General features: G+C 42.6%; 2 protein-coding genes and 1 long non-coding RNA gene across 3 annotated transcripts in view; 2 read left to right on the forward strand and 1 right to left on the reverse strand.

The window, feature by feature from the left end:
- Positions 1-1,708: 1,708 nt before the first annotated feature.
- Positions 1,709-17,867, forward strand: EPHX4 (epoxide hydrolase 4). Its single transcript, XM_027890724.1, has 7 exons — positions 1,709-1,963; positions 4,816-4,901; positions 7,840-7,997; positions 10,034-10,162; positions 11,913-12,016; positions 13,066-13,214; positions 16,929-17,867. The coding sequence occupies exons 1-7, from the start codon at positions 1,721-1,723 to the stop codon at positions 17,161-17,163; spliced, it is 1,104 nt and encodes a 367-aa protein (XP_027746525.1). The 5' UTR covers positions 1,709-1,720; the 3' UTR covers positions 17,164-17,867.
- On the reverse strand, positions 6,474-11,141 carry LOC114060872. The gene is made up of 2 exons (XR_003571994.1): positions 11,076-11,141; positions 6,474-6,649 (listed from the first exon to the last, which is right to left on the reverse strand). It is a non-coding gene; the product is annotated as an uncharacterized LOC114060872 (long non-coding RNA).
- A 1,158-nt stretch (positions 17,868-19,025) lies between the features above and the next one.
- The window catches only part of KIAA1107 (KIAA1107 ortholog), a 35,659-nt gene continuing 30,551 nt past the window's right edge, over positions 19,026-24,133 (forward strand). Inside the window, exons 1-2 of the mRNA XM_027890675.1 lie at positions 19,026-19,247; positions 19,325-19,510. Coding sequence (XP_027746476.1) covers positions 19,135-19,247; positions 19,325-19,510 — 299 coding nt within the window. The 5' untranslated portion in view covers positions 19,026-19,134. The remainder of the gene's footprint in view (positions 19,248-19,324; positions 19,511-24,133) is intronic.

Raw genomic sequence — 24,133 nt, forward strand, 5'->3', positions numbered from 1 at the left:
TTTTTTTAAAAAAGAAAAATGTTGAACTTGTTGAAACCTAAATTAATTCTGTCACTGCCTTCAGTGGGACTAGGATTCAACATCAGTGCCTATATTTGTAAGTCTGAATTTAGAACAAGTAGGAGAAAGCATTTGGTATGTTACAGACAAAAGTCGTCTACAAGCTGTGTTCCATGCATAGTGAAAAATTATATATATTATGCCTGCATATATGCTTATCCAATTTTTTAAAAAATAGCCCACTGAATTACATATCTTAGAGTTAACAGATGGATGGTGTCTTTGTACCAGCTTCTACTTGCACTGCTGGACAGAGCAAAAACATTTCTTTGAACTTAGATTCTAATCCTACAGATTCACCTGGACCAAGAACACATTTTGGTTGTCATCAAATTCAAGTAACATTTAGCAACCCCACTCCTCAAAAGGCAAGCAGCTACACATAGGACCACATATTAGCTGTGACTCTCATGTGGCCTCCCCAAGCCTTGAACCTGCCCATGTCCTCTAGAAGCAAGGGGTTGAGATCTAGGAGTAAAGATGAGCAGGCTGTGCGGTGAGTTGGATCAGGACTCGTCAGGATTTGACATGCAAGCTCAATTCTTGACTGCAATTTTCTTCTAGTCAGCAAATACCTTTTCCACATTTTGTTATCTTCCAGAACTAATAAACTGTATTTTTTTATAACCTGCACTTTTATGAACCTGCAAAAACAATTGCTTAGCATAGTTACACTTCTTCTTACAATTTTGGATTACATGAACTATTCTAGTTCCAAATTACCCTTTATCCTGCATATCAGTAGGTTAATATCATATAGACTGGAGCCTTTCTTCTTACCCTGGCATCTGTGGCCTCGTATGTGACTGTGACTCCTTTGCGTGTGCTTGAAGGGATTTCCAACTAATGGACAGGCATAGGATTGGTCAGCTTCTAAAATCAGCCTTTAAGGGTTGAGATCTCAGTACAGAATAAGTTATATTAAAAAAAAAAATTGGTGATGGAGCTCAAAATTCATATATTTTTAAGAAATACTCATTAGTAATAGCATATAGTAACTAAAACTGTAATACATTTACAAAATCATCTTTAAGTGGGCATAGTGGTGAGGCAGCAGTGAAAGAATGTAGTTTTGAAACTCACTACAGTGGAAGGGCACAGCCCCACACTTACACCTGTCCACCTCTGGCACGTAAAAAAGGTACGGGCAGTCAAGGACGTGTTCGGAGCGTGCAGCGCGATCGCCGCCGGGCCCGGGGCAGGCCGGGTGGCGGGGCTGGCCCGCTGGCCCCAGCCGCGCTGCTCCCAGTGACATTCTGAGCGCGTCCCGGTGTGTGGCGGCTCTGCCGGAGCGCACAGGTGACACAGCCGCGCCCCGCCGCCCCAGGGACGGCTTCTCCCTATTTCACTCAGAAATACCTGGGGAGCAGAGCCCCCCGTGGCCGAGCCCTCCGCAGGCGGGCGCGCCCCCGGCCGCGGCGCCACCGCCCCCGAGACGCCGCCCGGGGCCCGGCGTGCCCGGGCCGAGCAGCCGGGAGGGGCGGGCGGCCGGCGCTGTGTCCGTGCCGTGCCCGTGCCGTGCCCGCCGGCGGCGGGGCGAGGGCCGCGGGGCGGGCGTGCCTCCGCCGCCGCTCCCGGTGCCTCCGCTCGGGCGGCTCCTGGCGGCGGCGGCGGAGCTCCAGCCCCTCCCGGCCAGCGGGATCGGCGGTGGCGGGGCCCGATGGCGAGACCCGGCTCTGCGTGCCCGCCGCCCGCCCGCCGGGTGATGGTGGCCGCCCGGGCGCTGCTCTTCTGGGCGCTGGTGTACAGCTACTGCGGGGTGTGCGTCTGCATCGCCGGGCTGCGGCTGCTCTGGAGCATCGGCCGGCGGCCGGGCGAGACCTTCCGCTGGGTGGTGCGGGAGAACCCCCCCGCCTGCCTCAACGACCCTTCCCTGGGCACCCACTGCTACGTCCGCATCAAGGTGAGGGCGCGGGAGGGGGCGCGGGCCCCGCTGTGCGCGCCGCACCCCCGCGTTGTGCATGGCACCCCCCGTGCATGGCACCCCCACCCGCCCTGCCGTGCGTGGGGTGCTCTGTGCATGGCACCGCTGCCTGCCCTGCTGTGCATGGCACCCCTGCCTGCCCTGCGGTGCGTGGGGTGCTCTGTGCATGGCACCGCTGCCTGCCCTGCTGTGCATGGCACCCCTGCCTGCCCTGCGGTGCGTGGGGTGCTCTGTGCAAGGCACCCCCGCCCGCCCTGCTGTTGTTGGGATGCTCTGTGCACGGTACCCGCCGTGCGTGCTCCCCCCCTGCGCTCACACCGCGCCTTCCCGCGCTGCCCCCGGAGCGGGGCCGTCCCGGCCGCACTCGCGGAGGGGCCTCAAGCCGGGCCCGGCCCGCCCGCCCCGGGGGGAAGCGGTGCCCGGCCGGGGTGCGGAGCTCCCTGCGTGGGCGGGTGAGGGATTCGCCCGCCCTGGATCTCCCGCACCCCGCCGCTCCCCGCGCCGCCTCTGCGCTCGCTGGGATTTGCGGTTCGGCCAGTCGCGCACCAGAGTCGCAATGAAAAACACAAAGAAACTAAGCGTTGTCCCTCAGGTTGTACAGTTAAAGCCACCCCAGTCAATTTGGGTGTTTGTCTCAGGTCTCTACCTGCGTTTTGCTCCTTCACCAAGTGCTCTAAATGAAATTGTATTACCTAGAGTTCTTTTGCAGTTATAGGTGAGCAAAGAATGCACAGCAAATTTTGTCAAATGCTATTTTTAATATGCTGTTCTCAGGGTTCTGTGCAGATGGTTTCATGCAGGCAGTACTAATATAAATTACTGAGCCTCACTTTCTTATGATTTGCTAGTTTTCTTTTGCTAGCAGTGTGGACTTTTTTACTTGTATGACATGTTCTTTTCTTGTAGCCCAAAGCAGTTAAATGAATGGGCTGCTGGGGAAGTGAGAGGGGTGTGACAGTAGTAGAAGAGCATTTAGGGGCAAATCAAATTGCTGTCAGTATGACAGTCAATCACTCATTTCAGGAAATAAGAAACTCTGGCTCTTGGATAAGAGCAGGCTAATGGATTATTTTCCAAACACAAATATCCTACAGATCTGTTCAGATTTCAACAAAGATTTCGTTTCAAAACACAGAAAACAGTTTCAAAAAAGATGACAACATCCTGTGTCTGTTTGGGGGTGGAAAAAAAGGGACGGAAATCAGCAACTGAAAAGGTAGAGGATGGTTAGAGTTTGGGGTATGTAACATTTAAACTGCTGCTGTACAAGTGGTAATTGAATTTGTATGAATAAAGGGGATGTCCTTAAAAGCAACAAATAGATTAAAATAACGGCATTGAAGGTAAATCCCTAGAGGACACTAACTGAAAGAAGCAACATGGAGGAGGGATTGCTCACTGCTCATTAAACTGAGAAGAGAAACTGTGGAAGGAAATTGAGAAACTTCTACTTTTTTAAATATCAAGGGAACAAAGGCAGAATGATGTGGAGAATTGTACGGATGAGGTAATGGCTCTAAAATTTACTAGGAATTTACTTTTACCTCTAAGGATTTCAAGTCCATTGGCATCTCAAAGGTGAAATATCAGTGTAATTTGGGGCAAAACCAAGCAAAAGTCTCTGTTATAGCCATAGCAAGGATGAAAAATCTAAATAGTTCCATCTTTGGAGCCCTTTTGAGAATCAGTTAATTGTTTTGTAGCTGGTTAGTAACTTATTAGTGCTAAGATATCTGAGAATATTTGAAGCATCTTTGGCAAGAAAACGTATTTTGTATGCATTTGTGATCTTTGCCCTGATATTGGCTCTTGATGTGTAACAAAAGGCATGGAGTTTTTCTTTCCTGTTTGAAATAGCAGAGACAGTGCAGGCTCTGACATTTGTTCAGGAGCTATACAACATTGCTTCCTGCCATTTCCTTCACATGACTTCTAAACAGTATTTTGTGAGCTAACTCCCAACTTCTGTATCTACTTCTGTGCCAGAATTCAGCAAAAACCCCTAGGTCATAATCTCAGTTTGTTTAAATTCTACTGGATTTGACCTTGAGTCAGCCTAAGCTTGTGTACATCCATTCCCTTCAACAGCATTTCAGTGTTCAGCCTCTGCAATAAGTAACTTGTCTGCTTGTGATTCTCGTAAGACCCATTTTCTTAAAAGGTGCATCAGAAACAGTGCCTATAAACAGGGCAGAAAGAACATTATAACAGTAAGGCTTAATTTTCTGGAGTGAGTCTGAAAGCTTGAATAGTAAAAACTTTCAAAATCTACTTGCTTTCTAGTTACTTAATTTTGATGGCTTTTTGTTCTAAAGAATCCATGCGGTCCTTTATCGTGCCAGAATGCAATGTGATGGTTTTAAATAGTTGCATAACCTTACGAGCTAACTGAAAGATTGAAAGTGCATTTAAAGTATCCTGTGTCTCAAAGTCTTTCTGTAAAGCACATGATTGGCGTCCACGTGAAAGCAAAGTGCTTGCTTTGACAGTAACCTGCATTTCCCACTCACGGAGCCAGGGCTGTGTCAGGAGCATCGTTGTGCTCACGGCTGGACCTGCACACCCTCACACAGCCTGGCAGGTTCTAGAGATGGTCCTTCCTGGGGAAAGCTGTGGTGGCCCGGGTGTGGGATACTCAGCACTGCCAGCATGTAGCACATATTGGCTCTCAGAAACACAGAAAGCTTCAGCTTCAAAACTAATAATTCAATTTTTTTTTCAGGTGCAATATATTGTTTCTTAGAATATTGTCTGAAACCATCATCATTCTCAAATCCCAGAATAGCAGTTTATGCAGCAATAAAATCACACTTCTTTTTCTCTCCTTTTAGGATTCAGGGTTACGATTCCACTATGTGGCTGCTGGAGAAAGGGGTAAACCACTGATGCTACTGCTTCATGGCTTTCCAGAATTCTGGTAAAACTCCCTACACACTTTTCCTATATAAAAGAGGCTGCATAAGATACCCAAGAGTGAACATCTCAACCTAAATATCCCCAGTGTGATCCATTATATATGTTTATGAGTACTAACTAATGGCATGACATTTTAGTAGGCAACAAACCACGGAAACATTTTTTTTTTAACTGCAGCATCCACAAAAAATTCCTGCAGACTAACACAAACCAACCATCTTTTTTGCATTGTCAATTCACTTTTCCCCAGGTATGTACCCTTTCTTCAGGCTTTGGGGAGGAACTGCTCATTTTTAATACATTTGCTATTTGGATAGCACGTGTACTATATGGATAAACTTACAAATTATTGCAGAGGGTGTTAAAATAAGGATAAGCCATATAGATTGCTCCATTTATTAAAAATACTATACATTAATTTTTAACTGGGGAAGGTGAAGAAGAACTATGAGTTCTATAGGCTATTGTGCAGCCTAATTTCAGAATGCTACTCAGGGAAAAAGGTTCTATTATTAGTTCATCACAAGATGAATGATGAATCAAACACAATCCTAAATGTTTGTTTATAACTGAAAAGCAGTCATGTGTCTAATGATTTCACCAAAGGCTGTCATTGTCAGGTTTAACTAGTGAAGCTTGGCTTACAGAAGGTGCACCAAAAAACCAATAAGGGAATAAAGGAAGTGCTAATGCCAGTAGTTCAGCAAGTTAAATGATCCTTTTCCTTTCTAAACTGGGGCATGGAGCTAGGGTTCACTGTTGAAACTGTGACCTTTCAACCTGGACTAAGGTCATACCATGATAAACTGACCCGGGTGAAATAATTCAGTTCTCTGCCCTTAGCAGCAAATTCCCGTAGATACTAACGGCCTTGAGGATGATGATAGAGTGTCACATTTATGTTAAGATAAATTTTCAGAGAAGTAGATTGTTCTGAGAGGACAAGATAAAATAACCACAGTTTAAGAGAGATTTAAAGCAGCATCAAATATGTATTGTTTGTCTAGGAAAATGAAAAGGATATGATCCACAGTTAGAGTTCTTAATTGTAACAAATCCTCAGCCTTCAAATGTCTCAAGGTTATAAATAGGACAAATATAACCAAACAATACAGACCTTAGTGAGTGATAGAGAATGTCTGAACATGAAAGATCACTTAAGAATATAATGCACCAGAGCCACTAAGTGCTTTAGATGCATTAGAACTTGAAAATCAATACCAATGTTGTGGAAAGACAATAACAAAATATTTGAAACTGGGCATAATGTGTTGAGACAGCTGGGTACCTTCAAGACTTGTGTGTGAGCTGTTAAATATTGTACAACTTGCCTTTTAGAAAGAATGTGATCAAAAAGTCTCAGAACAGTTTCTATGAGTCAACCTTAAGAACACAGAAGCATTCACAACATTTCCAAATTCTGTTTGCAAAGCAGTTGTCCAATAGTTACATATCATATGTGGTAAAAGGATTTCTTCAAATATAAAACCTACCCATTTGGTAGGTCACATATTTGGTGATTGAGGGACTGTTGTGAAAACAGAAGATGAGGACAGCTTGTAGACATCTTCTGAAAACAAAAATAGTTAATTTATTTATTTATGGGCCTGGTTCTTTCTTCTTACTGAAGAACATAGAATAGCTGCAACAGTTACCATGGCAAATTCAGCTTCCAAGTCATTATATAATGCCTTTAAAAAATTCATTCCTGGAGATCTCAGCTAAACCTTGTCTTAGTATTATATGGCACTGAAATGAAAATGTTCTGACTGTTTTGATTATATGAATACACATTCCTATCATTGAGTGTTCCTGTAATATTACTTAATATTACTAATAGGCTGGAGGCAAAGATCAAGTAGAAAAGCCAATGGTCTGATATAAACACCGTTTAGATTAAGGCAGAATTCTGTGCATCACTGCTGCGATCACTGATGATCCCAATGTTATATATCCTTTATCTGAGACTGTTGAAACAAGCAGAAGTAAAAGCCGTCACAGAGGGATACAGCCACTATTAAATATGCTGAGAAGGATTCATATATCTTTCTATTACAGTGTAATGTAAGGCCATGTGTGTCTTGGTACTAGCTATTCTGAAATTTATTTGCTTTCAATAACAGCTGAAGGGCAAATAGTTCTTGCAGGGTGAGACCCACCATTTTCTTGTTATTTTTGCTTCATAACACACATCTAATCACTACATACTGTTACAGAATGAGGAGCAGCTCAGGCCTTTGCCCAAGTTCTTAATTTCGTATGTCTTTTGATGTGTGTAATGTTTTCACTCTTTTCCATAGAAACACAAGGAATGAAATATTTTGTGTAGCACCAACACTTTGAGACAGCTTGTTCTGGAACAGTTCTGGTAGTAAAGAGACACAGATAAAATATAAATTCTGCAAACTTTACCAAGTTCGTTTGTTATTAATGGAGTTTCTTTCTTCAGTTTATTTAGTGTCTGAATTATCTGACAGTGTTTTTCTGAATAAAGAAAAAAGTCAACCATGCCTTGAGGCATGTTTCCCTGCTCCATCAAAATGTGTGAGTAAGCCAGGGAGAAGAGACAGCCTTTAAGACCTTACATTTTGATGATACTGCAGCTCCAAGGATAAAACAGAATAGTCCTCTCTGTGCTCTAGTTTGTGCCTGCTTCCTTCACTACAAAGGGACTGGACCAGACTCCAGGAATTGTTGAAACACCTCAGCTCTGGCCATGCCCCCTTTCTGGCAGCTGCACTTCCTTACTGGAGAATTCAAGAAGGGAACAGAAAACCACTGCAGCCACAAAGGACCGTGAGCGTAGAAAGGAAAAGGAATATCATTGCAAAGAAAGCCACGCTAATTTACCCTCACTTATTTGGGTGCAAAAGCACTGAGTGCATTTTGGTATCATACTACTTGACCTTATAACTCCAACTTTTTTTCCTCTTTGTTAGGTATTCTTGGCGCCATCAATTGCGGGAATTTAAAAGTGAATATCGAGTGGTGGCCCTGGATTTGAGAGGTTATGGAGAAACAGATGCTCCTTCTCACAAAGAAAGTTACAAGTTAGATTGCCTGATAGCAGACATAAAGGACATTTTGGAATCTCTAGGTGCGTTAGTAGAAGACAACCTACTTGACTCATAAGTGACTTGATCTTCTAGGGAGAAAAACCTCATAAAGATCTAGAATTGTTTTCTCTTAAACTGCATATTTTTAATATATACATTATACGTATAAATCTAAGGATACTAGTATTTTATTGATTATTATAAATGAAAAAGGGTTGTTTTCTAATTATGATGTGTATGTCAGGATAAACAACAGGTAAAGATGATATTTCCATCATGAGGTTAAAAAAAAATCTTTCCTTTGTGCTGTGAAATGCAGTAGTACAAACCTCTGGTCTTTTTCCCTAAGAAAGCCTTTGCTCCTAACCACTTACACTTAGGGGGATAATGTTCTGAATTAGCACTTCCAGAACAAAAAATTTAAATCAGATGACATTTTTCTTGCACAAACAAGACAGAATAATATTGTGGGCTTTATAGAAATGATGAGAGTACATCTGCTCTATTAAAAACAAAACAAAAAACCCTCCCAAAATACTATTCCTGCAGAGTAGTCAGTTCTCCAGAGCTGAATCACTCTGTCTTACACAACAGAGAGAGGAACAGAAGGGAGAACAAGGGACACACAAATACCTAGTGTAATGGTCTAGAGCTGAATGAGCCTGCAAAATTTGCCCCTCCAATTCAGTTTGATGGTTTGATGTTTCGCTGTTTGGGCGATAACTTGTAACACCTGGAGAAGGGTATTTCCTACCAGCAGCAACACAAGGGATTAGATTGTCATTCTCTGAGTCATTTTAATTCCCTGGATACTCCAGTGATAGTAAAACCACTTACTTCATTTCATGTGAAGAAATAGTAAAGCAATGATTCCAGTTCTGAGGTTTGAATTTAGAATTTGCTTTGCTTGTGATGTTTGAGCACTGTCAAAAGATTGGGCAGGCAGTCCCACACTGTGTTTACATTTTCCAGCCTTTGCTGGTTGTGTTAATCTCCATGGTAATGGCGTGGTTATGCTTGAGAAGTGCTCTCAGCATAATTCAATTTCATAGGGATTTAAAATTTTTCAGAAAAGGTATTTCAGAGGCTTGTTATCTTTGTTCTAACCCCAAGTTAAATTCTTTTGGAGAACCTGATTATATCAAAAGCGCTCCAAAAGATTTCTATTCAAGAGGGTTTATAAGGGGTTCAAGAGGGTTTTTGACAATTCTGTCCAAATTTATGTCAGAATTCTAGAAATCTTGGCTTTTCTATGTTTCATTTGTAGTGTTTGTCCTCAATGAGGAGGGTGGTGGTATCTGACACTATACTGTATATTCCAGCAGTGCTTAAAGAAGCAATAGTTAGACTTTCAAAAACTCAGTCATTCAAACTCATCAAAACTCATCAAAAGCACATGACCCTTTTATTGCTGTTAAATACCATTTTTGTTGATGGAAGAGTAAGTATGGGAATGTCAACAACTTTTAAAACTGCCAACAAAACAGCTTATGGAGAAAAGCTGTGGGCCTACTCAGTATATATATGGGTGTGTATGTATATGCTGTATATATGGCTAGGAAGTATAATGCCCACTTTTTGCATAATGGTGGTGTTGGGTGTTAGATAACCTCCCATAGTCAGAGAAATTCATCAGGATTAGTTTTGTTCAGGAGGGGCTTAGCAGATGGCTCCATCTTTTTGTCTATAGTTCCAAACTCCAGGCTCTCTAAGCATGACAAATGTACGTGCATTATCATGACTGCAGGTTGAACTGTCTGTCTGACCCTGCACTGGCCAAGATGTAAACAGGGAGGCAGTCTGGATTCTGAGTGACTTTAGGTTGACATGGAGGTAGTACAGTTAAAGTTTAATGAAGTCCAATTAAATAATTTAAAATATTTGTACATTTTTTAAGTATACCAGTGGGCTATATTTTCTGACCATTTGCAATGGAAGCAGGGCAGTTCTGAAGTTACATTAACAAATGTGCTGAACCGCCTATTTTGTGCAATAATGAAATCATGATTGTATGTGATAATTTCTATGGATACTAATTCCACTGAAATAAAAGCATGTATCTGTGTTTATGTGGTAGGATACAACAAGTGTGTGTTGATTGGCCATGACTGGGGAGGAATGATCGCTTGGTTAGTGGCTATTTGTTACCCTGAAATGGTGACTAAGCTCATTGTGGTTAATTTCCCTCATCCTTCTGTATTCACAGGTGAGTTTTATAGTAGTGTTTGTTAATCCAAAGTACTCACTGTGCACTTCCATTACGATTATGTTTGCTCTGAGAACCAACTACCTGCCCCTTTAGATGGTCAGTAGATAAGCTGCCAGTACTCCACACCTCTCACAATATGGACTGTATTTTATAAAGTATTAAGGTATCAAGTATTTGACTTTTGGAAATAAATTTATTGTAGGAAGTTGGGAGTGCTTGCAACAAAATTTACTGATTTTTTTTGTAGTCCTTGAAGGTCTACAAACATAATTTTCATACACATGAATCTGTTTTATTTCACTTTGGCAGGATAAAATTCCCTGAAGAGGGGTGTATATTGTATTACACTTTGGTTAAGGCCTCACTGCATTATTAAATCTGCATAAACCAGCCTTTGTATAAATGTGACTCAAACATTAGAATTAAATCCCGATTTAGGTGACAAGCAATAATTTATGATCTGGTACAATATTCATTAGGAGAAGACAGCCTTTCCAGGCTACTAACTAGATGCTACTATCCTAGTACTTGTACTATTACTAGATGTACCAGTACTGAGCTGAAACAAGGACTGAGGTGCACCAGCAGAATTTGTTGTGTGATAAACTTTGAGCTTGTCTACTACCCAGAATTACAAAACATTTCATAGGGATTATATCAACATTCCATAATGAAAATGAAAGTAGTATCTCACTAATTTCAGTTTTTTCAATTGCTGGCCTTACCCATTTCCACTTAACAAGTCACCTCATTTCCCCAGAAATAGCTAAGAATATTCAGTGCAGCTTTAATTTTCATTTCAGTTGAATGTAAATCTGACCTTACACCACTATAGAATCAGAACCATCCACATATGTTGTTCTCACAGTGTTCTTGGGTACCTTTTGCCAGGTAGTAAAGCCACACTTACCCCAGGAGAGGTCTGTTCATCACGTGAGCAAGTAGGAGCTTTTTGCAGTATTTTCACTGAGAGCAGAAGTCAGGCTGTGGAGAAGACAGTTACATTTTATTAAAATATTGCATATTTGTTAAAGTACAAAATCTGTTCTGTAGTTTGATAAATTCTCCCTAAATCAAATTTGTTCCACTGTGGGTTAAATGAAAATCCACAGTTTATAAATAGTACAGAAAAGTAAAGTGAGCAGTGATGGTCTATCAAGGAAAAATATAATGGGTAATGCAGTTTAAGAATGCGTAAGATATGAACATTTAGAAGATAGCTGACACTTCAGTTTGCATTGGTTTAAACCCCATTTTTATTCATGTCAGAGTTAATATTTCAGAGATATCTCCTGTGCTGTGAATGCAGTACTTCTGTGAGCAAGAGTGATGCAGTCTTTAGAATGTCAGTGGATCATCATCTACAGATTTCTGTGCATCACATCATTGATGAAAGAAATAAGATTCTTATTTATGCCCTTTATTTCACATCTGGGAAAAAAATTATTTGGACTAGCTACACAAATAGGTCTCTAAGTGAAAACCTATCATGCAATTAAACTCCCCAGTGTCACTGTCCTCACTTAATCTTTGGCAAACTTGTTTTGCTGGCTGTTTATAAAAGAATTGTGATTTAATGGCCACACCATATATTTACTCCTGAAACAATAATCATCTTTTGTCACATAGCATGCTTTAATGTAATATATTTAAAACATTCCTTTAAGTTTAAAAAATAGTAATATTAACAGTAATTTTGTTTGAGTCATCAGTTTTCATTTTTAATTCATGGGCATTTTTGTTTCAGAATACATTCTACGACATCCATCACAATTGATTAAATCTGGTTACTACTTCTTTTTCCAAATGCCATGGTTTCCTGAATTCATGTTTACACTAAATGATTTCAAGGTGAGCAAAATGAATGCTCTTGTTTATATATTTAACAGTGAGTAATAGAATTGCCACCTACACTGATCCCTTCGGATGTAGTTCTAATCAATAGAAAAAATATGGAGATTCCAGATTTTTCTTCTTAAGCTTTATATAAAGTAGGATATAAGTACATAGAGTTTCTGAGGTTAACTCTTGCACTTCTGGGAGGTGTTCAGGTACATACTTTTAACCTCCAGCACTTCAGTGCATTACTCCACCTAGAGAGTCAGCTGGTTTTACTTGTGCCCTTAACACTGGGACATGGCTGGTGCCTGCGGAACTCCTGCTGACTTATCTGAAGCTCCCATGGGCAGTGGGACATTCTCTTACCTCTCTGAGCCTGCTGCAGGGCAGGCAGCCTGGCAGTCTGGCCATCACATTAAGCCAGGTGATTAATTCTGCCCGAGGACCCAAGGCCAGCACCTCGTGTAACCTTAAAACCCGAGTGCAAGCCTACAGAAAGGGCCAAAGCAGCTGCAGGCACACGCCCTCCTGCATTCACACAGCCCAGTGCAGAGCTCCCAGTGCTGCATGCACACAGGGCACAGCCAGCTGGGGAGCTCATGAATCATCTTCCCTCCAGCCCTGTCACCTACTGGGGTCCATCCCAAAAAAAAAAAAAAAAAAGTATGTGCCTGCACTTGCCTTTGCCTTTCCCTTTCCCAAGTGGCGGGTCAGGATGCAGAACTCAGTAACTGGGTAATATTGGCATTTGTCTCTACTTGATTATTCTGAAGTAAGTTACACTAGAAATAAGTTAACCATGTGCTTTTCACATAGCTCTCTAAAAAAACATTTGAGACCTTCATTATATTTTCTCTTCCCCCTGTCCAGTCACAGAAGGGAGTGATAGAGTGGCTTTGGTGGGTACCTGGAATCCAGCCAGGTCAAACCTCTGCAACTCTGAACATAAACAGATTTATAAATATGTACAAATAGATTTTAGAAAGATATGTCCCATTGAAGGAGAGGAATAACATTTTCCAGCTATCTTAGGTAATAGCTTTTTATTCTTCCTTTTGTAGGTTCTGAAAAGTTTATTTACTAGCCAGGCCACTGGAATTGGAAGGAAAGGCTGCAGATTAACAGCAGAAGATATCGAAGCTTATCTGTATGTCTTTTCACAACCTGGAGCACTAACAGGACCCATTAACCATTACAGGACTATTTTCAGGTCAGTATAACCTTCTCAAGCAGAGGAAAATATTTCAGAGTCCCCTGGAGCCCAGAAGTGTTACTGTGGCTCCTGCCGCTGGGGCGGAGGAGGAGAACTGCAGCTCTGTTTCCAAAGCCTGCCCAGGTGCCAGGTGCGGGCAGGGTGAGGCAGGTGAGGCCACGTGTGTGCTGTGTGGGGTCCATACAAAATGGCAGAACAACTAGAGCGCAGGTAAGGAAAATCTTTGTTCCAAAATCTAAAGAGGAAAGGCCCTCCCTCATTCACAGCACCCAGGGCAGTTCCATAAATCCATCTCTAAATAATATTTACAAAATTAATATCAACTGTTTGTATTACAATTCATATCAAGTAATTATAATATCTATCAAGAGCTTACTATTAGATAATACTACTAAATAATATGGCATCAAGTTACATCAAGTTACATGACCCTTACTCGTAACTTTATAAAACCAACTCTTACACGCCCTTTTTATCTACCAAAAACACGGCCAGAAGGTCTTAAACTCTGTAACTTTTAGCACTAACTTGAAGGATTGTATCAAGAAGAGTGGCACTGAACTTGTTTTTCCTTTACTGTCCAGTCTTCAGCAGTGATAAATGTCCTGCATGCTTCTCTAACATAAGACCAACTTCCCAATATTCTTTAAAATGACCATTCACTTCTTTCCCTCAACTCAGGCAGTAGATATTTGAAGTACATTAACTTTTCATTTCCCCTATACAAATTTAATACCACCTTTCTGTGCCATTCATGCTGTCACTGTCAGGAGAACAATCAGCAGGGAAATACTGTGAGGAAAACAAGGATCTGAGCTAGGTGCTGTCTTGGACAGGCTAAGAGGCAAAACTGGAAGGAGAAAGTGGAAAGATAACACCAGGCACGGATGAGACTGCGCACTTAATGAGATGGCCGTGCTGGGAACAGCACACTTAGCTAAAGCTACGCAGAGAGCGGTCGATGCCATCAGCTGGGCTGTCCAAGGGCACTGGAGCTGTGGCTGCACAGCCGCTCCCGGCCCTGCAGCTGCTCTGCAGCAGCCCCGGGGAAGGGCTAATGAGGAGCTGGAGAGGCGTGAGCGCCCGGAGCCCTGTTGGTTACATTGGGCACAGCACCTCGCATCACTGAGCCTGCACATTAACCAGATGCTCCTCTGACAGCAGCAGTGACATGCCTGTAATAGCTGAATGGCTGTGCGACTCAGATGAAACAAATCTTTGACATGTTTAAACTATTTCAGGCCTTTTCAGGCTCAAAAAAAGTCTGGTATCAGTTATTAATCAGAAAGTATCTTCACAGCTGTTAATTCCTCTGTATGTTTAGTGTGTATGTTTGCACAATGTTTGCTTTATTTGTCTAATGAAAGTATACCTGTAAGGAATTCAGAGAATTTTATTTTAGCTGTTGTCAGCCACAGTGCAGAAGGCTGTGGACCGGAAAGAAAAGATTAGTCTCCAGCTCATTCAGTTCTTGCCACCAATTCTGATGGTCGCACCTTACAGGATGTGAATTGTTAAATACTAAAACTGGATTGAAATTTTCCCTTTCTCATAGGAGTTGTCAAGCAGCATTTGGATGCTAATGACTTTTATTCACCCTAACTCCCAGTGGGCTGGTACTGGTGACCTGCATGTTAAAGGTTACCAACTCATTACTATCCACTTGGAGTTTCATTCTTCAGAGCTTAATTTTTCTGGAAAGTTATTTCAAAATGGATGATTGAAATAACTTACTTCCATCCATCACCAACACATCCTTTTATAAATAGCACAGCAGCCATTCCCTTCACTATATTTTAGATTCCAACACTTTGAGAATAAAAATCATAAAGCTTTTCTGTCATGCTTGGTTAAGAGAGATAGGTACACAGCTGAAGCTTGAAGTTCTTCTGATATGCCATATTTTTAGAAAATGGGATTAGTTCTCTTATAGCAGTTAAGAAGTACTTCACTATTTGTTTACAGAAAAGCTGTATAACAATGCTGTATGAAGGTTTGAGTCTATTTTTCAAAGACTTCAAACACTTAATGAGTGGAACTTCCCTTTCTAAATGTGAAATCCGTGTGTTAATCGTTATTAAAGGCGATTTCTAGAAGCTTCAGACATGATATAATTTCCCATATTCCAGACTGAGAAGACATACAGTGTAGCTCATAGGCAGTGAAAAATGACAGGTTATTTATGTATGCAGCATGTGTAAAAAGCCTGGTAGATTGTACCTCAGTAAGTGAGGCTACAAATCTTGCAAGGCACAGAATAGTAAACCCTACAGTAGTGAAAAAACCACACATGTAAATAGTGAAGAGATCCAGGATGTAAGTAGAGAGGAAGAATGTCTTCAAAGTCTCCATTTCTTTGTCTTATTTTAAACTAATGCATGCCATTGTCTTTTCCTCTTTACAGAGCATAATCTCTTAGTTAACTCCTAAGCTTAAAACTAGTACTTCAGTATGTCATAGAAGTTTGTTCAGAAAATCTTTTTTATATATTACTGGTTTGAAATATTCCTATTTGGGCATTAATATAACAAAGATTTTTATCTGATCAAATGGAATCTGTTTTGAATTGTCACAATCTGCTACTATATGTGGCTAAAATTAAGCAATTCGATCTTAGATAAATTTTTCAGCATCTCTGAAACAGATGTGCTGGAATAAATTTGGGTGGGTTAAGGTTGAAATAGTCTTTAGTTACCTGCATCTTTCTTAATATGTGTAATATAAGGTAATATTAAACATTCAATTCTAAATAATTGTATTAAGAAAATATTTTTTTCCTGACAGTTTAAGTAGGCCATTGTGGTAGTATCATGTTTATTATAATTTTACTTTCTAAGGGCTTTTCTTCAAAGTGTTCTTCAAATGTCTTTTAATGTATTTATCCTTTAACGCTTTCTAGTCTGACAAAACTCTGGGTTGTGATGTTGCAGTTTTAGAGAGATTATGACTTCATGAAAAGCAAATCTTTAAGAAACAGTTTTCCTTCACGGCATGTGAAAGATGTAGGTATGTAAGTCTCAGGCCTTCAAAAAAATACTGTGGTGATTTGTAAAGGGAACTCTGATGCACTTTTAATGTTGCATGAATTTCATAGGGTGAATGTAACTGAGTTCACTTCAGCATTTTGGACATCAATGTTCTATAGAATATCTGTTTCTACAACTATTTTATTTTTAGCTGTACTCCATGATCTTTAATTTTGAATAGGTCTGAAACACTCCAGCTGGTGTCTTCCATCATGTGCAGCAATGGCAGCCTGCCATTTGCTGGGCAAGTATTTTTCAGTAAGGTTGTTTGGCTGGTGTTCAGTAAATAATGCAGGTTCAGAAACTTGCCATTCATCAACCAAAGGAAAGCAAGTGACCTACAAAATTCTGGCCATGTTGTTCCAAATTCCCTTTTACAGAGGTCATGAGGCTCCTGAGCTGTGCTGAAGCATCTTTCATGTTCCAAAAGTGAGACCTCTATTGCAATCAACTGCTGATTAGAGACCTGTTATAGTAAAACTACCTTCTAACAATTTCCCCATCCTTAAAACAACTAAAGAATTTTAAGTCACAGTGTTTTCTTGGTATTGCAGAAGATATCTTGAAACTTAGGAAGTCTGCAATGAGATTCACTACATTGATTTCAAAAGCTACGTTGACTAAAATATGTCATAGTGATTTTTTGTTAAAGTAAGACATAACTAAGTGTGTTTTATTTTTAAAGCTGCCTACCTCTGCAGCACCATGAAGTCATCATGCCAACCCTGCTGTTATGGGGAGAAAGAGATGCGTTTATGGAAGTTGAGATGGCAGAAATTACGAGGATTTATGTAAAAAATCATTTCAGATTAACTATTTTGTCTGAAGCCAGTCATTGGCTCCAGCAGGATCAACCTGACATAGTGAACAAGTTGATATGGACCTTTCTTAAGGAAGAGACAAAAAGAAAAAGAGAATGACTGTACATGTTTTAAGGGGTCTACGTAAAAGCTCTTCAGATTTAAAACCTAATTGTTATCAGGGCCATATTTCCAGCCTGCCTTCTATTTTGAGCTCTGTTAGAGAAAAGTGTTTTCATTGTACTGTATATTTGGACACTAATGTTACAGCTAATAGAAGTGAATATGAGAATATATGATACCAACATTGGTTTTACCTGTATACTTGTATTTTGCACATAAAAACACCTGCCTTAAGATACATATGTATTTGTACAGAAAGAAAATCATGGAAAGTTGCTTGGTTTTGTTTTCTCTCTTGCTTTACAGTTTTAATGTGTGGTGCCTTTTACAAATTTATAATGAAACAATAGAGTGGTGCCATACTGAAGAAAGTCACAAGTTTTCATTCTAGATTTGCCTGAATTTTTTTAATGTCTTTTACCATTAAACAGTAACTAACTCTTTTTATCTATATTTTAGCATACTGAACGATTGAAAATTTTCTGGGGTACGTTTCTAGTCTTTAAGTGAATAATGACATGTATCTTGTTGTATTGTTGAATGCAGCTGCTTTGTGCAATGTGTTTTTCTTTCTTGACTAAAAAATGGGAAACCTGTACACTCAACACGTCTGAACAAGAAAAATGGAAAACTAAGATGTAACATGTATCAAATCCAGCTCTGTCTAATAAAATGCAACTTACACAACTCCCTTTATCTGACTTCCTGTGGAGAGTTTTCTTGCTGAAGCTTAGAACTGGGTTTGAATAGCTGAAGTGTCTGTCCAGTGTGCAGCCTGGACACCCATGCTATGATTGTAGTATTTTCTTGAAAATAATGCCTCATTGTTGGCATTATCCTTCCTGTGTCAGCAATTACTGTTCTTGTCTCCAAGAACTGCTGCCCAGCCCGTGTGTTTATAGGAGGAAGAGACACAGTGATTATGGAAACAGAGAGTAGAATTAACTTGCACGTGATGGCAGGAGGGAAGAAAACTGGATGCTAACTATAAAGGAAAAAGAAGCACAAAATATGAGACGCAGAATAGGTGAGTCACCTGCCTATTGGGTTTCCAAAGTCTCTTCCCCGCTCGGTGTGACCCTGCAAGTAAGGACCAAGCTGTGCTGTCTGCCCGGGGTCAGCTCGGGGCTGGAAACCCGCTCCCTCTCGGCCACTTCACCAAGTCCCACAGGAGTCTCCTCAGGATCACGACAGTAGTATCCATCTCGCCTCTTCCATTCACGGCTGGTACTTGCCTTCAGGCCTTTTCCCCTGAATATTTTCAGCACTTATCAACTTAGATGGTTACGTGCTTCTTACTCTGAAGTTGAAAAGGCTCTCCCTTGCCTCAGGAGGGCGGCGCAGAGAGACTTCTACTACCTGAGCAGCACTTTATTTCTCTGGCAGGGCAGCCGCTGTTGGGGAGCACCCGCAGAGCACCGGCCGGCTGGGGGCTGCGGGGGCTGCGGGAGCTGCGGGAGCTGCAGGCTGGGGGCTGCAGGAGTTGCGGGGGCTGCAGGCTGGGGGCGCGGGCGGTGTCGAGCGCCGGTTCCCTGAGGGCCGCTCCGCGCGCGGACGGGCGGGGCCAGGCCGGCAGGGGGGAGCGGCGGCCGCCAGGGGGCGCCCTCCCTGCGGCAGCCGCGCTCGCCCGGGCTGAGAGGCCCCGCCCCCGGGGTGGAGGTCCCGCCCCCCAGCGCGGACCCCGCGGGGGGGCGGGGCCGGGCGCGGCGCCGCCGGCCCTGATTGGCGGAGGGCCGCGCTAGCCACGCCCCGCGCGCGGAGCGGGGAAGGCGCCGCGTCCCGCCCCGCGCGGCTCCTGCTGCTCCCGGCGGTGCTCCCGCTGCCCTGGCGGGAAGGCGGGCACGGCCCGCGGCCGCCGTCCCGGCTGTGTCCGTGAGCGCGGCGGGCCGCTGCCAAGGGACCGGCTGCCGGTTCCCGCCCCGCGCCTCTGCCGGCGCGGGGGGCGCGGAGCGGAGCGGCGGCCGGCACATGGCGCGGTGCGGCGGCGGCGGGGCTGCGCCCAAAGGCAGCGGCCCGGCGGCGGCGGAGCGGCAGCGGCTGAAGGAGGCGCTGGCCGAGCAGCTCCGGCAGGACCTCGGCAGGTGGGCGCGGGGCGGCGGCCGAGGAGGGGGCGGTCCCTTGCGGGGCGGGGACCAGCGGTAACGGTGCCGTCCCGCAGGCTGCTGGTGGAGGGGACCCGCTCCGACGTGACCATCCGGGTGGGCGACGCGGCGCTCCGGGCGCACCGGGCGGTACTGCTGGCGCGGGCGCCGCGGCTCTTCGCCGCCCTGGGCGGGGGGCAGCCACCCCCCGAGGTGCTGCGGCTGGACGGCGTGGGCACCGCCGAGATCCGGCGCTTCCTGCGGTGAGTGCGCGGCCGCGGCGGAGCTGATGAGGTGGCCTTGACACCGCTTCTCATGTCCTGTCTCTTCTTGTTTCCCGGCGCTAACACCTGTTGTAAAGCTTTTCCCATTCAAGGCAGTACTCTCACAGCCTTCCTACAGTGTTGGCAGAGAACTTTCCTGTAACTTTTTTATTTTCCTCTACCTTTATCCCTCTCCACCACAGCATGCTTTTTAGAGTGTGTAAAGGCTTTGTAGTAGGTAAAGGGAAAAAGTAGCAAAAATCCGGAATATACCCTCTAAGATTGTCTGTACCTGCTAACACCCTTATTATTAGCAAGATTCCCTAATGGAAACAGAAAAGAAAAACTGCTGTCAGGTCATGCATAAAATAAAAGTTATGGATACAGAAGCCTAGGAAGGCTTCATCAAGTTGGATGAAAATGCATCAAAGTTAGAAACTCATCAATCAAGTCCCACTGAGCCATGGGCTAGGCCAGAGACGGCACAGCTTTGATCCAAGCTGGGATCCCAGAGGGAGGTGTGTGGCTGGCTGCTCCCCAGGGACTGGTGCAAGGGCCAGCGTGTTTTGCACTGCCAGCTGTTTTCCCATTGCCCCACATGCAACATCTTCTTTCAAAGACTTGCTTTTCTCTAACAAAGCTGCAGCAGTGCCAACTATTTTCCCTAAAACAGCATTGATGTAAAGTGGTAGGCACTCTGGGATTTCGCATGAGTTCAGGATGTGCCTAGAAAATGAAGGTACCTGCAGGCTCTTGAGATTGTTGGCAAGAGGAAGGGGGGAGGGTGTTGTAGCTTTAAAGTTTAGTGCCTGAAATAGTCTGACCTCTCCCTATTAGTGTTGTTCATTCTCTCCTTAAATTTGTAAATAAGGCGCTGATAGCTAAAAATATGTATTCAGTGTACTAAAGCTATGATAATTATGAAAGAAAACTTTTTGAACCAGAGTAATAGCTGAAACACAGAATCATTGTAGTGGAACAGGTTGGTAAACAGGCATTTGTTACGTTACTGTCACAGGCTGGCAGGGGCATTAGCAAAACAAGTAGTAAGAAACAAAACAGCATGGGTTTTGTCTCGTATTTTTCCTGACTCCATTACTACTTTGGTATAACTAATTTCTTTCACATTCATGTAAGAATTTAATGGAGAAGCATGATAATGCACATTAAAAAAAAAATTAAATTAATTTGGACATAATTATTTGGAATAATACTGTTATAGCATTTTTTTGTTTTCCTAATGGTAAGCACTTAATATGCCTACAGTCCACTGTTACTTGCTTTCAATTTTGTTTGTGTTTGCTGGAAGGCAAGTGATGATGTCTGGAGTCCTGCATGTTCTCCAAAAAGGATGGTATTGAAAGCACCTTTAAACTGAGCTCATCTCTTTATAAACCTTTTATCTTTTCACAGTGATTCTTCAAATGAACCTCCCCATATGTTCTAAGCTATGTATGAAGTGTGTTTTCCAAGATGATTGCTTTTTCTTAACTTAGTCTTCAGTGCTGTTTGATACTTCACCTTTTGAGACCTCTAATCTAGCACATTCTGTGAAAATTTGTGCCACAGAGTGCACTGAAGTTTGACAACAGTCCTTTCTTTGGTCCAAAGAAAGGAAGTAGCCTTAGTTGAAAAGAGTTTAATTCATTGTTGAAATTACTTCTGCTGGTATCAGTGGCTGTTGAATCTCAGTGGTTTCTTGTTAGGATGCAAATTAATTAATCTTCACAAATGCAAAACAGTGCCTTTAAATTACAGCTTCAGGTTTACTGGAAGCCAGCCTAGTTCTTGGAGCATGTGAACCACCATGATGAGTTGTAACAGACCTGTAGCTGCAGCTGAGCTCCTGAGAGAAAGATGTTGTCTTCTACAAAAGTTCTAGTAGCAGCTTTTCTTTTATCTTCCCAAGTAAAAAATGTCTTTCCCTGGGGATTTGGGGATTTTGTTTTCTCACGGGCTGTATCTGGCCTGTGTCTCAGTGAGGCTCACTTCCTTTGGGCCTCTGTCCCTCTTCATCGGGAGAGATGTGGGCTATGTGTCACTTGTGTGCTGAAGGCTGTGCAGCTCCTCTTGCCAAACTTCTGAGCATTTTTGAGCAGGAGGGAGGATGTGTTGAGCTTCATACTGGTCTTCCTGCAGAGCTCCAGCATGAAATAGAAGAGCAACTAAGCAGTGTTTTGTTTCCCTCCATGCACTTGCGGTATCTGAGGATGCCAGGAAGTGCAGCATCCATATTGTAGGCACTGTGCACCCTGTGTTTTTGCCTGATTAATGTAATATTGACTGTGCCCTCCAATAGCCTCCTGTCACTCTTCAGGACACCACTAGAAAAGTGTCAACAATCCAAGTAGGTGGATGGCGGGAGATGACTGCCTAGGCAGGGTTCTGCTGTGTGCCTCAGGAAGGAAAACTTGGCATTCCCAAAGGACAACAGTCTGTCACAGATCGTTAGGTCATTACTGTCTTGTGAGCTGGGAGGCAAACAGCTTTTTATTTTCCCTTGCAGTTGGAAAAAATACAGCTTTAGCAATAAAAAATCTAGTTATTATTGTCTCTTGATATTTGTATTAAAGGCAGCTGATTCAAGGAAGGACAGAGAGAGACCTAATGACAGATCCAGTTAAAAAGCAATAAGTACAATCAAATACAAAGGAATACAATTGTCATTGTGACATTTACTGCCACAGGGGTTAGTCTGCAATACCAGCAGTCGATTCAATGTAGACCAGCCAAGGCTTTGACTGTATTATGCTTGCAGAGTTCTGTATCAGGCAGTACAAGGATGCTACATCTCTCTTAAGTGCAGGCAGAAACAAACGTTCTGGAAGTAAACTCCTAGACAGCATGATGGCAGTAACTTCTTTCTGTAGAGTCTCTGCAAACATTTCCTTTGTATAAAAAACCCTTAGGCTGTAGTAACTGCTATGAATACAGCAGATACCCTATAGCATGTTCCTGCTTCATCTGTCACCTGGCCACACCTCTTGCAGCCTCATAGTTGCTCATGTCTATCAGAATCTTTTCTGTGTGCAGGGGGGAAAAAATCCCCAAGCGATAAGGTGAGGTACCTGTTAAAATTACACAACATCGTGCTGACGTTACAGAAGGTGATGGCTTAACTCTTTTCAGCTTGACATTCTCTTGCATGTGAGGTTTTCATAAAACCATTGCACCAAATACAAGACGTTTGTGAATATTTGTTCTTTAAATACAATTTCTGGTTACAGTTCCATAACACTGCATTACAAAGTAGTGAAAAAGGGAAATATTTCTTTAAGTAACTTGTGCATGAGTTTATTCTTACTGATTCCTAGATTGTCACAGTCCACATTGAATAATGGCTGCTTTGGAGGAAACAAACCTGACTTCTGCACATGTACATTGAATTCCTTTATGTTTATGCCTCAGCAATCTTACCCTTAACATCTAGGCTTATGTATTCCCCTCCAGTGGGTTGTGATTGCAGACCACTATTTCAGAAGAATAGTGTGCCTCCCGTGTTCTTGAAATGTTATGGTTTATACAGACTATTCTGATATGGTCCTTCCCTTTTATCCTCTTACTGCTCATGCCTATTGATGTGGTGCAGCCTACCGTGCTCATCCTCTCTGAGTGACTGATTTGTGGGACAAGCTAACTGCATAGGGCTTTCTGTGGCACTTACAGGTGCCTTTTTTGGCCCAACAACTAATTTTTTTCCTGCATTAAGACATAAAGGAACCAGTGATCATCCCTCCTAAAACAAATAGAGTTAACAAACCTTGCCCTACAAATATGGCAACATGGGAACTGTCTTAAATTTTGTGAAACAGTATGTCCTGAACTGTGGAAATTAAAGTGCTCTCTTAAGACTTATGTCCAAAGAACAGTGAAAACTGAGAACAAATTATTGTGAATCAAAGTTTTTATTGCCCAAGGGATTAAGGAATCTGCTTCTGTCAAATACCCAAGTTGATCTAACTTAATGGCTTTTGTTCGTACAACCACACTGTCTGGTGTGAGTTTGTCACTACAGCACCAGGTTAGTTTTGTGGTTATAAACATGAGCTAAGTTAGTCACTGAGAAGAATAAGACTTTGCTGAGGCAGGGGAGGAGAGAAATAAGTAATGTACAACATGAAGGTGGTAGCTCAGATTTTATGCTATATCCTGTTGAGGGAAGAAAGTGTTCACCGAGATGACTTGTTTATTTTGATGAAAGTGAGCTTTAAACACATAACAAACAATGGCAACCTTATCTGTCTTCCACATGCATAGAAACAATGAGTTTGTCTAATCTCAATCGGAGGCAGCTGAGAAGCTAAACTGTCAAGTCACAGTATATTCAGTATGTGTGTGATAGTAACATCTTGCTTTGGAAAGCACAGAATCTTAATGCAATAGATTTATGTCCCAAGGAAAAAAAAATCGATCTGTGAAAATGGGTAGAAACCTTTCACTGGGACCATGACTGCTTAAGGATCGGGTTCTTCTGAAATGCTGAGCTTTTACAAGAAATAAGAAAATCTAATCAGCACCTGGGTGAGGCAGTGAAGCAGTTTATATTGCACCTCATGAGAAGAAGTTTACTGAAATACTCCTGTCAAGAAATCAACTAAGTTAAAACAACCATCTTGGCTGCAA

This window comes from Empidonax traillii, unplaced genomic scaffold (assembly GCF_003031625.1).
Source record: "Empidonax traillii isolate 1590-97213 ecotype Southwest subspecies unplaced genomic scaffold, ASM303162v1 scaffold295:size639837, whole genome shotgun sequence".
In the NCBI taxonomy this organism is placed as follows: Eukaryota; Metazoa; Chordata; class Aves; order Passeriformes; family Tyrannidae; genus Empidonax; species Empidonax traillii.

Coding starts and splice junctions, on each gene's coding strand:
- EPHX4 (XM_027890724.1), top strand. CDS start 1,721: ATGGCGAGACCCGGCTCTGCGTGCCCGCCGCCCGCCCGCCGGGTGATG. Junction 1,964..4,815: donor ACTGCTACGTCCGCATCAAG/GTGAGGGCGCGG, acceptor CTCTCCTTTTAG/GATTCAGGGTTACGATTCCA. Junction 4,902..7,839: donor CATGGCTTTCCAGAATTCTG/GTAAAACTCCCT, acceptor CCTCTTTGTTAG/GTATTCTTGGCGCCATCAAT.